Source organism: Protomyctophum bolini (assembly GCF_963924005.1).
Source record: "Protomyctophum bolini genome assembly, chromosome: 2".
NCBI lineage: Eukaryota > Metazoa > Chordata > Actinopteri > Myctophiformes > Myctophidae > Protomyctophum > Protomyctophum bolini.
Genome location: NC_137863.1, coordinates 32,354,081 through 32,368,986, shown reverse-complemented (window position 1 = coordinate 32,368,986; position 14,906 = coordinate 32,354,081). Strand labels below are relative to the sequence as shown.

Here is a 14,906-nt window from a genome sequence, read left to right as displayed (position 1 = left end):
TAAACGCAGCGTGAGCGGCCTGCACAGGCAGGACATGTCGGGTGAAATTAAGGTGAAATTCATGGAGTGTAAAAGTTCAATGGTAGTTTATCTGCAGTATGCATACTACAACAGAATGACTCAAATGTTCCTCAACATTGCTCTTGTAAAGCACCTTTGTATACTTCTGGGGCGAAGTATAAAGATCCCTATAGACATTTTGGCCACAGGAGACATTCATCAAGTAAAGATATTCTTTATCTGTTACTTTGTTTGTTCCGGAACCCAGCCTATTGGGGTATGTATACTGTAGATCCATCCATCCATCCATCCATCTTCAACCGCTTATCCGTAGTCTGGTCGCGGGGGCAACAGCTCCAGCACCAGTGTGTTCCAGACTTCCCTCTCCAGAGCAACATTAGTGACTTCCTCCTGGGGGATCCCGAGGCGTTCCAAGGCCAGTGAGTCGATGTGTTTCCTCCAAATTCGCCTTGGTCTGCCCCGCGGTCTCCTCCCAGTGGGACGTGCCTCGAGGACGTGTTTTTCAGCCTCCTCTGCCACCACAGTGGACATTATCGTCACACTTGTTGTCATCACCCCACAAGCAGCCAGTTTATTCACTGTGGGAACGACGCCATCACATTGGGCTCCCGCATAGAGTGACTTCACCACTGAACACCTCGGTGTGATTTGCGTGGCTTCATTCACAAACTGTACGCATGCAGTAGTAACTTAAAGATCGGACAGGAAGCCCACGCCGGTAATCTGGAATCCATTCCAAAGTATGTCTTGTTTTTTGGGTTTTCCTTTTTTTGTATTGCACACCAGGACGCAAAGACCTCATACATTGCTAGAGATAGAGCCTCACAGTGCATACCAGTACCTCCTTGCAATGCGTATCAATCATCGTTGGAGGCACGGAGCAGAAAAAGCAGAGCAGATGTCCACAGATATCAATTCAACATCTCAGTCATGTTGGCCTTCCTTCCCCGGCTTCAGATCTGTCAGGATCACATCACATGCACAGAACGTGTGGACGCATAATGTTTGAGCTGGAGGAAGGGTCACACATGCTTGATAGAGTTTGACTCAACAGCCAGTTTTATACTTTGTTGTACGGCCATGTCGCTCACCAAAAGAAATATAACGATTCATTGCATTATTCCATTAATAATCTGTTATTTTTCATGCAACAAAGCAGGCGGCATTGGCTCGGGAGGTAGAGCATCCGCTTGGGATGAATTGGAAGGTTTTCGGTTCAAATCCCCAGCTCGCTCCGCATGGGTTAACTTTGACGTGTCCTTGAGCAAGACACTGAACCCCTAAGGCTTCGTACACATAAAGAACGAATGTTCTGTGCTCTGCCTTTGTTTCATGGCCGCCCCAATGCTTTTCCAATGGAAGTCACGTGGTTTGACCAAACACTTGTGTTTGATTGGGGGTTAGAGGGGCAATCAAACACGTAAGACGCACGCAAGACACACTTGTGTCCTGTGTCTTCTGTGTGTCATGGCCGCCTCAATGCAGTTCCAATGGGAGTCACATGGTTTCATGACACAACCTTGTTGGAGCAGAAGACAGCCATGCAACAAGGTTGTGTCTTCCAACCATGTGACTCCCATTGGAAATGCATTGAGGCGGCCATGACACACAGAAGACACAGGACACAAGTGTGTCTTGCGTGTGTCTTACGTGTGAGTGAGGCCTAACTGCTCCTGATATGCATGTTGATGCCTTGCATGGTTTTCTGCACTGTTGTGTGATTGTAATGCACATTGTATAAAAGCACTTTAGATTAAGCATGTAAATGCACCACTTGTAAATTATACATTTCCTTACACGGAAACAAGAACAAGTATAGCTGGGCTGGCTGTCGTGGGTTTCAATTAAGGTGTTGATTTTGTCGACTAAAACTAAGACGAAAAATGTTCGTCGACTACCTTTTTTCACTGACAGAAACTAAATGGAAACTAAATGAAAACTAAGATGATGACTAAAACGAAGACTAAATATATCGTACAATTTTGTCAACAAATAAAAACTAGACTAAAATGTTAGGAAGGGACTAGTGGACAAGATATCCAGTATAAGTAAAATAAAAACACAAGTCCGATCTACAAGATCGGCTATTTTCTTTTCTTTCTTTCTTTTTTATTGTAGATCAGCTATTTTCAGCAAGTGTAAAATCAGGCATCAAGGCCCACCAAAATACATTTTATATAACACTTAACTAACACTAAAACATTCCAGGTGATTAAAATGTGACTAAAACCAAATGAAAACTATTCAAGAGACACACAAACACAAATCAAAATGTGCGGTCAAAAACAACACTGCTCCAGAGGCCTCTCTCTCTCGGCTGGGTCTCGACTCTCGACTCGTCTGTGTGATTGCTGCCATGATGGAACTTTAATGGCGCAGAGGAGCATAGCAATCCGCTGAGGTCTTTAGCGCAGTGTTTGTCTTAGCACTATCAATTCTCAGGTCACATCCTCCCTGGGAAAGTATAATCTCTAGAATCTTGAATGCTGTTGCCATGTCACAATAACTCCAGACAAAAATGTGGAAATAGATTTGTTGTTGTTTTTTCCTCTGCAAAAAAAACCCCCATGAATGATTCATTTATTTTATCATTCTTTGACAGTTAACTCTTGTGCTGCTGCCAGTCTGTTCTCTACAGATGTGTCTGTGTGTTGTTCTACTGTATCTGTACTGTATAGCTGTCCACTTCTGTGCCATCAGCAACGGTCTGTGTGTTGTTCTACTGTATCTGTACTGTATAGCTGTCCACTCCTGTGCCATCAGCAACGGAGGCTGTGAGCATTACTGCGTGCAGCAGTCGCCTGCTCACTTCCGCTGCCGCTGCAAGTCAAATTACATCCTGGAGGAGGACGGCAAGCACTGCAGATGTGAGTATTTTATTCATCCACACACACACACACACACACACACACACACACACACACACACACGGTACAATGACATGCCATGTGTAAAAGAAGTGCACGGGTGCAGCAGCACAACGTTGGCGAAACGGAAATAATGAACCAACCGATGAATGACTCGAGAAAAGCGAGAATGCTGCATTTCGATCTGTCAGAGCAGAGATCTTTCACTGAAGGTGTGATTTTGGAGGAAGAGGAGGAGGCATGGCAACGTAAAAAATACCGGCGTGTAGAAACGCCATCTGCCAGCTGTAATGATCTTACAGGATGTCTCCAGTGGAACGGGATTAACCGTCATTCAGGGATGAGACATTACTTCGGTATATGAATCTTTTCCTGTTTCTCCCCCCAAATTGCTCACTTGATGTCCTAGTCTCCTTTGATCTCTGTCCTCTTCCGTGGCCTCGGGGGCCGTGTGATGCCGGGGCCCCGTGTGATGCCGGGGCCCCGTTCTCATGGGGAGAGGGAAGATCATGATTATTTAAGAAACAAAACTGTCTTTTTGGATGCTTTTTGACAATTGTAATTGTTGGCCCACGTCACGCAGCGTCCTGTAATTGTTGCAGGACTGAATGTTGTCATCCCAGAGTGCATACGCATGGAGAGTGTCCAGGCCGGTGTAGAGGGATGGATGGACTGAATGTTCTCATCCCAGAGTGCATACGCATGGAGAGTGTCCAGGCCGGTGTAGAGGGATGGATGGATTGGGGTCTTAGCTAGGTATAGTGGGGCTCGTGGCAGGGGGGGGATTTAGCGTTCGTTCACCATATGCTCTGCATTAAGTTCTCTCCTACCGTGATAGATCTGTTCCACATTATGTTTGATATTGTTTTAAAAAATGGATATTGTCTTTCATCCCCACAGTGCAGAACCCGTGCGCGGACAGGAACGGAGGCTGCATGCACGAGTGCCGCATGGACGGCGGCAACAAGTTCTGCGACTGTAAGCCAGGGTTCGTCCTGACGGAGGACGACGCCACTTGTGAGGGTAAGAAAAGATGCAGTGTTGTTTTCGTCGACTAAAACCAGGACGAAAGATGTTCGCAGACCACCTTTTTTCACTGACGAAAACTAAATGGAAACTATATGAAAACTAAGCTATGATGACTAAAACTAAGACTGCCTACTGACAATTTAGTTAACAAATTAAAACTAGACTAAAATGTTAGAAAGAGAATAGTATAAAAGCGATCCATATAAGTAATTTTACAATTGGTTGCATGCTGAAAATAGCCGATCTACAAGCTCACAACGTGTCGTGCTGCAGGCTTGTAGATCAGCTATTTTCAGCAAGTGAAAAAAAACAGTCATTACGACGGCATCAAGGCCCCAAAATACATTTTATCCCCTTTCTTCAATCGTACCAACTCAAACACGAAGGGCGTCTTCGTGGTTCACTATGAACAAATGAGCGGACAATAATATTGCCATGAAATAAAGTAGCCCCGCATGGCCATAACAGGTCTGTAACTCTCAGGGTCCTTGCAAAATAAAAACTTTTGAGAACCACTAGTACTAATTAGACTCATAGGGCTCGATTTTCGTCACCACCGGTACCCGCAAATGCGGCCCGCAAGTCAGCCGCTGCCCAAAAATTACGAGTACTGGAGCTTTCTCTGTCCCTTAATGGTATTTTGGTCCAGCGTCACCCGCTGTCTATTTTGCCGACACCAGTGTTTGTGCCTAGAGGTGTGGTCATGGGTGTGTTGGCACACTTTCCCCTAAATTGCTATTTTTGTCACACACATTTGGGAAGGCGCATAGTGGAGTTTAAAAGCACCCGTAAGCCGTACGTACCAAATTAGTTCGGTATAGAGTGGCGCCCAGCACAAGTGTGACTTCAAGGCAGCAACGCATCACTCTTCCATGGGCTATATAGACCGTAAGGCTATGAAGCAATATAGAACTCGGCATAACGGGCAACGGATAAGGGATCTGTTAAAGGCAATGGCATGTGGCACAGTGATTGGTTTCATTATTGTAACGCCCAAACAGACAGGTAACCAAAATACCAGCTTTGTGGGGGAACACCCCTTCCCCACTGCTAAATCCCCCAAAATAGAGCCCATAATGTGCCATAGTGTCGTAGTAAATCACTGCCATACATTCAGTAATTGGGTGTTCTGATCAAAATAGGAACATTATCTAAAAAAAATCTAAACTTTGCCACGGACAAGACCAACCCTTTGCCACGGACACATTTTTAACGCGTTGTGACCTTTTATTGCCAAAGAGATTTGGTGCAGAGGATGAAAAAAAGTACCCAGTATAGAGCCCTGGGGGACCCCATAAAGTCAACTAAGTATATAAACAGGTGTGAGACAGGGCTGGACTGGCCATAGGACGTACCGGGCATATTCCCGGTGGGCTGCGACCGTAGGGGGCCGCCATGAGGCTAATAGGCGGCAGACCACCAGGAAAGGTCCGTGCATGCTGCCATTCTGCCAGTGCTATCATGATAATTTCACTGTACCAAGTGACAAATAAACCCTCTACAAAGGGTTGTGTAGTTGTCTGTTGGTCATTTATGTCGTTCTGTAAAAGTGGTGGTATTTAGGGCTTGTTTGTTTGTGTGTGCCTCGACGGAGCGGGCGGTATAGTTTCTGCTATCTGTGCCCTGGTTGTGGTGGGTGAATGACCGGGCCGAATGTTTGTCCCAGTCCAGCCCTGGTGTGAGACATGAAGGGTGGTGCAGCAGGTGTGTACTGACAGTGGAGGAAGCAGAGATGGAGCACTGACTGAAGATGGCTGGATTTAAGACAAAGCAAAATGTTTTGTTTAACACTGTCCATTTTCCAGACATTGACGAGTGTGCGACGAACGAGGCCAACTGCGCCCATGGCTGCCACAACACGCTGGGGTCCTACGCCTGCGTGTGCAACACGGCCTACGAGCTGGGACACGACGGGAAACAGTGTTACCGTGAGTTCAGTGTTGATTTTGTCGACTATAAAACTAAGACGAAAAATGTTCGTCGACTACCTTTTTTCACTGACGAAAACTCAATGGAAACTCAATGAAAACTAAGCTAAGATGACTGAAACTAAGACTAAATACTATTGACAATTTCGTCAACAAATAAAAATGTAAATGTTAGGAAGGGACTAGTCATTTTACACTTGGTTGCATGCTGAAAATAGCAGATCTGATCGGCTATTTTCAGCAAGTGTAAAAACAGTCATTACGATGGCATCAACACCCACCAAAATACATTTCAGTCGACTAAATCAACTGTAGATTTAGTCGACTAAAATCTTATGATATTTAAGCTCTGGGCTTATCAAGCCTGTTATCGAGCATAGCGGCCCATATGGCGTCACAATCAAGACAAGGAGGCGATTGAGGTTCATTTCGACATAACTGTACATTAATATTTGTAATAAGTCATGTTTTTCATCGGTTCATTCGGGCCATGCAGTATAGTCTATTCTAGACTCAAACAGCTAGTTTCCGATTCCCGCTCGGGACGCTGTGGGTGCTGGCGGCGTGTTTCCTCCTCCGCATCAGTGCCCATACCCGAGGCGGTGTTGGCGCAAGGGCCTTTCTGTGTGGAGTTTGCATGTTCTCCCTGTGCCCCCTAGGGTAGGTACCCTCACAAAAAAGATGCAGTAATCCTGGTCTCTAAACTGCCTCCCCCTGGCCAGCCGGGGCGCCTGATGGAGGGGAAAGGAACTGGTTGGAATAACGTGTTCCTTCCACACGCTACGTCCAACCAGGGAAACTCCCCCCTGTCAGGTGTAAAGGAGCAACTTGGACACTCGGGCATGAAGGAAGCATGAGTTCAAGTCTGTTGCTTTCCCCAGGTTGGCGGAGGGTGTGTAGAGCCCAGGATCACAATACTGTAGATAATTGACACAGGGGTGAAAAATGGCAACACTTGGATGCCTGCCTACCGTGTGTCAGTAGACCTTGTGCAGAGCTTCCCTTTATTTTTCTCAACGTTGCAACACACAATAGAATATGACATTTTAGCGGCATCGTATCGATATCGCAATACTTGACATAAATATCGAGATATGACATTTTTTTTGCATCATGCAGCCTAGCATTTTCCCGGCACTCAATTCCAAATGTATACTAGTGTGGTAATTGTTCACGTATGTGTCCTTAGGCTCAAATATTTTATCGAAACATTCCGTCACGAATATACATTATACACATCCGTCTTATCTTATCCGTCGCTGCGTGACAGGAATTGAGATGGAGATAGTGAACAGCTGTGAGGACAACAATGGCGGCTGTTCCCATCACTGCCAGCATTCCACCAACGGGCCGGTCTGCTCGTGTAACCAGGGCTACCGACTCCACGATGACCTCAAGACGTGTGCCGGTGAGCTCAATTAATAACCCATTCTGGGCGGGGAGCCCCTTTTGGTGTTTTTAGCGAGCTTGTAGGTCTGCTATTTTTGAAAAATCGTGAAAATGTGCTGCACAGCTTTGACTATATTCTTTCAGAGCGAACACTTTAAACTAAAATCTTTGCTTCTGGGGTGGGTTTCCTGAAACAACATATTTTCAGATGGGGGTCGGCGGGCCAATTACATTTATTTCTGGCGGTCCTTGACATGAAAATGTTTGAGAACCACTGATACAGAAACATTTTTCAGAAAACTGTCATGATTTAGAAGACAATTGTAGAATCGTCCTCAGGTCTAAATGGTATAAGAGTCACGAGATTCATACTATAATATACTATCATACTATAATACTGTCGTCTAGTGTAGTGTATGCAGATCTCTGCTGTCGGGAAGAAGAAACCACATAACTCCAAAATGTTCATTTTTATCAGGAAATGGAAAAAATATATACATTTTTCAGGAAATTAAGAAAACCTTATATTTGGAAAGCAAAGGGGGTCCAAACAAATGGAACCAAATGGACCCTAACGGGTCCATTTGGTTCCATTTGTACACTCTCAGAGTTACAGACGCATAATCGTCCATTTGGTTCCAAACTATCATTTAGCTGATGACCCCCTGGAACTCCCTCGGGGACCCACTTTGGGAACCAGCGCTCTAGTCTACAGGAGAACAGTGAAACACAGCAGCGTCTCCCTTTATGTTTATATTTATATATATATTTATATTCCCTTTATGTATTTATGTACATCCTTTATAACCTGGTCTGGCACCCCAACTCATACACATTTAATCCCATAAAACCTCGCTCTCAATGAAAAGGGGAAGTGTATGTCGTTTGCTCATACGGTCGTAACTTTGGTTTCACGGCCGTGTTTAATTTGGCAGACGTGGAGGAGTGCGGGGAGCAGAGCTCGTGCTGCGAGCAGGACTGCACCAACTACCCCGGGGGCTACGAGTGCTACTGCTCAGCGGGCTACAGACTCAACGCTGACGGATGCAACTGTGACGGTATGTACTGTACGCGTGTTGCCCTCGCCGGCAGTGTTGGAAAAATGTTACTCAATTGTTTTACATAAGTAAAAGTACCAATACTGCAATTTAGAAGTACTTCGTTACAAGTAAAAGTACGGATTTGAAAATGTACTTTAGTAAAAGTACAAAAGTATCGGCATCAAAATGTACTTAAAGTACTAAAAGTAAAAGTACTCATATTGCAGAATGTCCCACTTCACAAGTTCACAATGTGTACAAAGTCTATTGAAAAGAGCAGTTGTTTGCTCGGTTCAAAGTGAACTTTACTCAGGTATATCTAGTTTGTCGCTATATCCGACCTTCCCAGCCTGTGTCATTAAAGGGTTAGTTCAGATTTTTGGACATAAAGTTGCACCCCGGGGTGCTGATAGCCTAGTGGTTACGGTAAGTCACGTGTACTGGTTGCTATCGAGAGGAAACCACCTAACTCCATTTATGAGGTTTTTGGTCATAAATCAGTGCTATTGAACACCCGTTATGTCTCTGTGTAGTTTAGAAAATATTGAATCAATGAAAAGTAGTAAAAAGCGCTTGGGACAAAACCTACCAACTCCATTGTACCTCAAACTGTCTGCTAAAACAGCTAACTCCACCACCTCTCCCCCTCTCATGGAAGTAATTGACAATATCTAAAGTCACAACACCAACTTTGATGAGGCAGTATTGCTTTGTTTTCAAAATATACAGTTTTCTTCATTTCCTAAAAAGATATATTTTTAATTTCCTGAAAAATGAACATTTTGGAGTTAAGTGATTTCTTCCCGACAGCAGATATAGACTCTAAAGCAGCCATACAGTAAGTCCTAGATTTGATTCCCGCTCCGCTTTTCGAAATTACGACAGAAAAGGCATTCATTAACCATTTATGGAAGTACTTTTGTACTTTTGCTCAAGTAAAGTTTGGAATTAAATGACTCAGTGAGTATTTCTACATTGTGGTATTGCTTACCTAAAAGAAAAACAATCTTGAGTACTGCTTCCACCACTGTGCACTTTTATGGGTTAACATTAACAACATCCACATTAAAAAAGATTATTTATTTCTGTTGAACCTGGAATGCCTCCAGTTGAACCTACAGTGGAAGTACAGTAGAAGCTGGTGTGTAGTTATTGAGAGTGCACAAAGGTCGTCTTTGTTTTAGTTTATCGTGTGACATGAGGCAAATTATTGCCCTTTGGTTATATTATACACCTTGGCTTCTTCCACAAACGTTCAGGGATGCATGGCAGCAGGGTTGATTTCGTCGACTAAAACTAAGACGAAAAATGTTCGTCGACTACCTTTTTCCACTGACAAACTAAATGTAAACTAAATAAAAACTAAGCTATGATGACTAAAACTAAGACTAAATATACTGACAATTTCGTCAACAAATACAAACTAACTAAAATGTTAGGAAGGGACTAGTGGACATGAAGAGATCCAGTATAAGTAATTTTTCATTTGGTTGCATGCTGAAAATAGCCGATCTACAAGCTCACAATGCGGTGCGCTGCTTGTAGAATTCAAAATGGCCAGTCCACAAGCTCACAATGTGTCAATGTAGATTGGCTAGTTGAACTATTAAAAAATGTTTTTCAAAATAGTATAAAAAAGGCGAAGAAGTTTAGGGATAAGGGGTTTAGCGGTGACGAAAATGGAGCCCGTGCCCAGACCGCTAGGCCGGCCCGGGCCGCATGGAAGCATTTCAACTGGAGCGTCGCGTCTCAGGCGTGCTGTCAGTGGTGTAAAGTAACTAAGTACATGTACTCAAGTACTGTACTTATGTATAAGGAAAATATGGTACTTTTGCTCCACTACATTTATTGGAAAACTTTAGTTACTAGTTACTTTGTAGATTTGGGGGTTATTATTACAAAACATACAGTATAACCACTTCAGCCCTATACACATTTCGGCCATTTGAGATCTAGAAGCTCACAGCGCGATGCGACATATTGTGAACTTGTAGATCTGCTATTTTCACGGGACATCCTTCACGATTGAGTACTTTCTACTTTTGGTACATTCAACTAATTCTAGTATTTCCGTAGTATTGATACTTTTAATGAAGTGAGTGCTTCCGCCCCCCTTCCCCCCACTGTGTGCGTGCGGGCGTGTGTGTGTGTGTGTGTGTGTGCGTGCGTGTGCGTGCATGCGTGTGTGTGTGTGTGTGTGTGTGCGTGTGCGTGTGTGTGCGTGTGTGCGTGCGTGCAGATGTGGACGAGTGTCTGGCGGCCAACGGCGGCTGTGATCACACGTGCAACAACAACGCCGGCTCCTTCCAGTGTTTCTGCCGCCGGGGGTTCCGTCTGGACGAAGACCGACGCTCCTGCCTCCGTGAGTACCTTAACCCATTCTGGGGCGGGATAAGGAACCCCATTTGGTGTTTTAAGCATTGTGTTATACTTTAGCTATTGAATCGTCGTAGCGCGGCACTCACTATGAGCTTGTAGGTCTGCTATTTTAGAAAAAAATCGTGAAAATGTGGCACAACATCTTTGAATATACAGTATATTCTTTTCACAGCGAATGTTTTTCGTTCTGGGGAAACTGGAACTACATATTTTCAGATGGGGGTCGGAGGCCAAATATAATAATTCTGGGGCTCTTTGACATGAAATAGTTTGGGAACCACTGACATAGGTTTTTCTGAAAACTGTCATGATTTAGAAGACATTTATAGAATCGGCCTCAGGTCTCTCTCTCTCTCTCTCTCACCCCCCCTCTGTAGTCCTAGAGAATGCCATTGAGGCCCTGTCCAGCGGGAGCCCCATAGAGCTGATCTCTGCCTCGGCCCCAGCTCACTCTGCTGTGTCTCTGTGTTTCTCTCCCCCTCTCTCTCTGTAGTCCTAGAGAATGCGATTGAGGCCCTGTCCAGCGGGGGGCCCATAGAGCTGCCCCTCCCCCGGCCCCAGCTCACCCTGCTGCAGGACTACGGTCAGCCCTTCGAGCGCTACGACGACTACGAAGACGACGAGGGCGAGCTGAGAGCCGAGAACAACCTGGCGGAGAAGTTCGGTTAGCCCCGCCCCCTTCTTCCTCCCCTTCAAAAACACATGCATTATACCAGGGGTGGGAAACTTTGATGATAGAGAGGGCCACTATATCTCCACACTCACTCCAGAGGGCCACTATATCTCCACACTCACTCCAAAATATTCTGTGTGTGTCTGTGTGTGTGTGTGTCGCACGCTGCATCTGCTGGTTGCAGTTCTGTTTTCGTCATCATAGCTGTTATTTTGCATGGCTGTGTTGTGGAACACATAGCGACTCACCCATCCAGGTGATTGCAATACTAATCACTGTAGTCTTACCGTGCATTGCATGAAAACGTCTGTCGAACGGGATGGTCGTTAAAGTTGATAGCGGTTTCAACTTTCTCCCCCAATAATGTCATCCACATTTGTCCAGTGCATAGCATTTGACTAGATTTAGAAGACATTTTCAAGCTCTTGCTACTGAAATGATCGATTATTTATATGGAGAAATCATTTAAAATGCATCTCAATGGGTGAAAGAAGGACAGTTTGCCCTCGCAGAGTGGATTGGGTGGGGCTTAATTAGTGAAGGGCTAATTAAAATGTCTGATTTTTTTAATGCCCCCCCCCCCCGAACACACACGAAACACTCCCCTGCAAAAAGACACATGTTTCGCCATTAACACATTTAAGTCTGCCCCCCACACACACGTACACGCCAGCCCAAACACGTGCATTCATTGCCATTAAAAGTAAAAGCTGTATCTGATTACGTGCATTATGGGACTCATGGGAGGTAGAGAGCTGCATGTCTGACACGCTCATTTACTGCAGGCCAATTACAGACCTCATGGCGGGGGTTAATTGTTCTGACCCCGCAGGCTGTGTGTGTGTGTGTGTGTGTGTGTGTGTGTGTGTGTGTGTGTGATATACCTTGCATCCCAGGGGCCTCTAGCTAGGCCACTGGTTCCCAAACAGTGGGTCGGGACCCATTTGTGAGTCACAGACACATTTTCATGGGTTGTGACTTGTGAGCTTGTATTTCGGCTATTTTCACTACGTAAAAATGTATGTATTTTCACGCTGTCTGTGTGTGATTGTGTCCGGCATCTCTCCGGCACTGTTAACCCGGTCGATGCCAAACTTTGCACACACACTCCATGGATGCCAACGATGAACCTCTGCCCCAAATTATCCAGAACGGCCTGTTATAGCACCACCAGGACGCCGACTTTTGTAAAACACATTTTTGGATATTACTCCTCCATATTTTGTCCAAAAATCCTGCAAATCGTTTTAACAGTATCTATTCTCTATAGTCATGTGCTCAGCATAGATCTGTCCGATTTTTCATATTCCATCCTGATTGGCTAACATTGCCTTTCAAAGTTTACAGGATTGGCCCGTTTTGAACCAAAAGCCTCAAATCATGAACGCAGCGTGCAATTTATGTGAAATCTTTCACAGACGTTCCTACTAGGCTGAGGAATTTATCCCACCCTTTTCACATTGGCTTATTATAGCGCCACCAGGAGGTCACAACCTGACCTGCCCTGGTGGACACCTGTGCCCCGAGAGGCACTTTTTCTAGTTACTTTTTATTTTTCATGGGATGTCTTACATTTGTTTGTTTGTTTTAGAATTCATAACATTATTTAATTAATTTTTTTATTGAAAAATAATCTTGTGATGTGTGGCGTGACGACGTGTGACGCATCCTGTCTGTGTCCTTTTCTTTCAGTGTGTATCGACAACACGTTTGGTCACGACTGCAGTCTGTCCTGTGACGACTGCTCCAACGGTGGCAAGTGTACCCCGGAGAGGAATGGATGTGACTGCCCCAGCGGATGGACTGGAGTCCTCTGCAACCAGAGTGAGCTGATACGCTGAGAAATGGCTACTCTCACCCAATTGGCTGACATTTTGTCACCTACCTGTTACTGAACAAACACTCTATAACGTTTGCAATGATTCCTATCAGAATATAGTATCAATGATTCATATCAGAATATAGTATCAATGATTCCTATCAGAATATAGTATCAATGATTCCTATCAGAATATAGTATCAATGATTCCTATCAGAATATAGTATCAATGATTCCTATTAGAATATAGTATCAATGATTCCTATCAGAATATCAAAAAACCTTTTGTAACCAAAAAAATATCACTTAACTCTACTTCCCTTTCATTCTTCATGTGCGCCAAGCGATACAATGCACACGTCCATCTTTGTTTTATAGTTTATTGTGTGACTCAATGCAGAATCATTTTCTGTCGCATTGGCAATTCACACAATTTCCTCCGAGGTTCAATGATTCGGCAAATGAACCTGTACTTCTTTCACTGATATAACGGTGACTGATTGTATTTTTTTTCTCCTATCAAACAGCTTGCTCTGACGGACACTTTGGTAAAAACTGCTCCTTCCCCTGTAAGTGTAAGAACGGTGCCAGCTGTGATCCTGTCAATGGGAACTGCCGCTGCCCGCCTGGCGTCAGTGGGGACTTGTGCCAGGATGGTGAGTTGTTATAGACGCTCCACCTACACTACAGCATTATATAATGCACAGATAGCACCCCCTAGTGTCTATCTGTGCACGTCACTGATTAGTAATAGGGTGCAAAAAAACCAACAGGAGATTTAGGGTCCATGTACCACCCATGGACGGATGGAAGTTTATGAATGTACTGTTGCCGGCTATATAAGTACATAAACAATGTATCCCCAGTAGTTTGGCGTTGCCTTCCTCCTCTCTATCCTAGGGGCGGTGGTGGCTCAGGGGTAAAACAGCCAGATGGTAACCGCTAGGTTGCCAGTTCGAACCCGGGCTCCCCCAGAGTTAGTGTCGAAGTTTATTTGAGCAAGACTCTGAACCCCTAATTGCTCCTGATGTGCTGCATGGTTGGTGCCTTGCATGGTTTCCTACACCATCGGTGTGTGTGTGTGTGTGTGTGTGTGTGTGTGTGTGTGTGAATGTAATGCACAATCTATGTAAAGCACCTTGGATAAAGGCGCTATATAAATGCACCATTTACCATTTATCCTAGGTTGTCCGAAGGGCTTCTACGGGAAGCAGTGCAATAAGAAGTGTAACTGTGCCAACAACGGCCGCTGCCACAGGACATACGGAGCCTGTCTGTGTGACCCTGGACTCTACGGGAGGTTCTGCCACCTACGTACGTTAACACAAAGTCACACGTCTCACTTCTTGTCAAAACGTATAGGGGAAATGCTGCTCATTCTGCTTATGGCGTGTACTGTAGATTACATGTTGAGACAACCATCCACAAAGTGTCCTCATGCTTTTAACTCAGTGGTTTTCAACCAGTGTTCCGGGACCACCATCGGTCCTTGAGGGGGTTCCAGGTGGCAGGGACGGATTACGCCCCACGAGGGCCCCTGGGCCGGTAATTTTGGCAGGCCCGTGCGTGCGTAATTTTCGTGTTTTTCCGTGTTTTTATCATCTTTTTTACCTAAATTTAACAAAATCAACAGCCAATGAAAGGCCCCAGGAGCCCTTTTCAGGGCGTCACACCTAGTACTGCATGGTCCCCAGAGACGGCCCCACTGGCCCAATGGCTAATGTATCAAATGTATAAAAATGTATAAAAAGTATAAAATGT

General features: G+C 44.8%; 1 protein-coding gene across 4 annotated transcripts in view; it reads left to right on the top strand.

Annotated features, from left to right (window-relative positions):
• Nucleotides 1-14,906, top strand: part of megf6b (multiple EGF-like-domains 6b) — a gene marked incomplete at its 5' end in the record, with an annotated part of 140,491 nt that overhangs the window by 90,535 nt on the left and 35,050 nt on the right. For 2 of the 4 annotated variants that reach the window (XM_080786041.1, XM_080786042.1), the window contains 10 exons: nt 2,763-2,888; nt 3,789-3,911; nt 5,723-5,845; nt 7,116-7,253; nt 8,170-8,292; nt 10,514-10,636; nt 11,147-11,317; nt 13,019-13,150; nt 13,673-13,801; nt 14,331-14,459. In XM_080786041.1, coding sequence (XP_080642167.1) covers nt 2,763-2,888; nt 3,789-3,911; nt 5,723-5,845; nt 7,116-7,253; nt 8,170-8,292; nt 10,514-10,636; nt 11,147-11,317; nt 13,019-13,150; nt 13,673-13,801; nt 14,331-14,459 — 1,317 coding nt within the window. The remainder of the gene's footprint in view (nt 1-2,762; nt 2,889-3,788; nt 3,912-5,722; nt 5,846-7,115; nt 7,254-8,169; nt 8,293-10,513; nt 10,637-11,146; nt 11,318-13,018; nt 13,151-13,672; nt 13,802-14,330; nt 14,460-14,906) is intronic. The other 2 variants (XM_080786044.1, XM_080786043.1) reach the window with 1 other exon arrangement.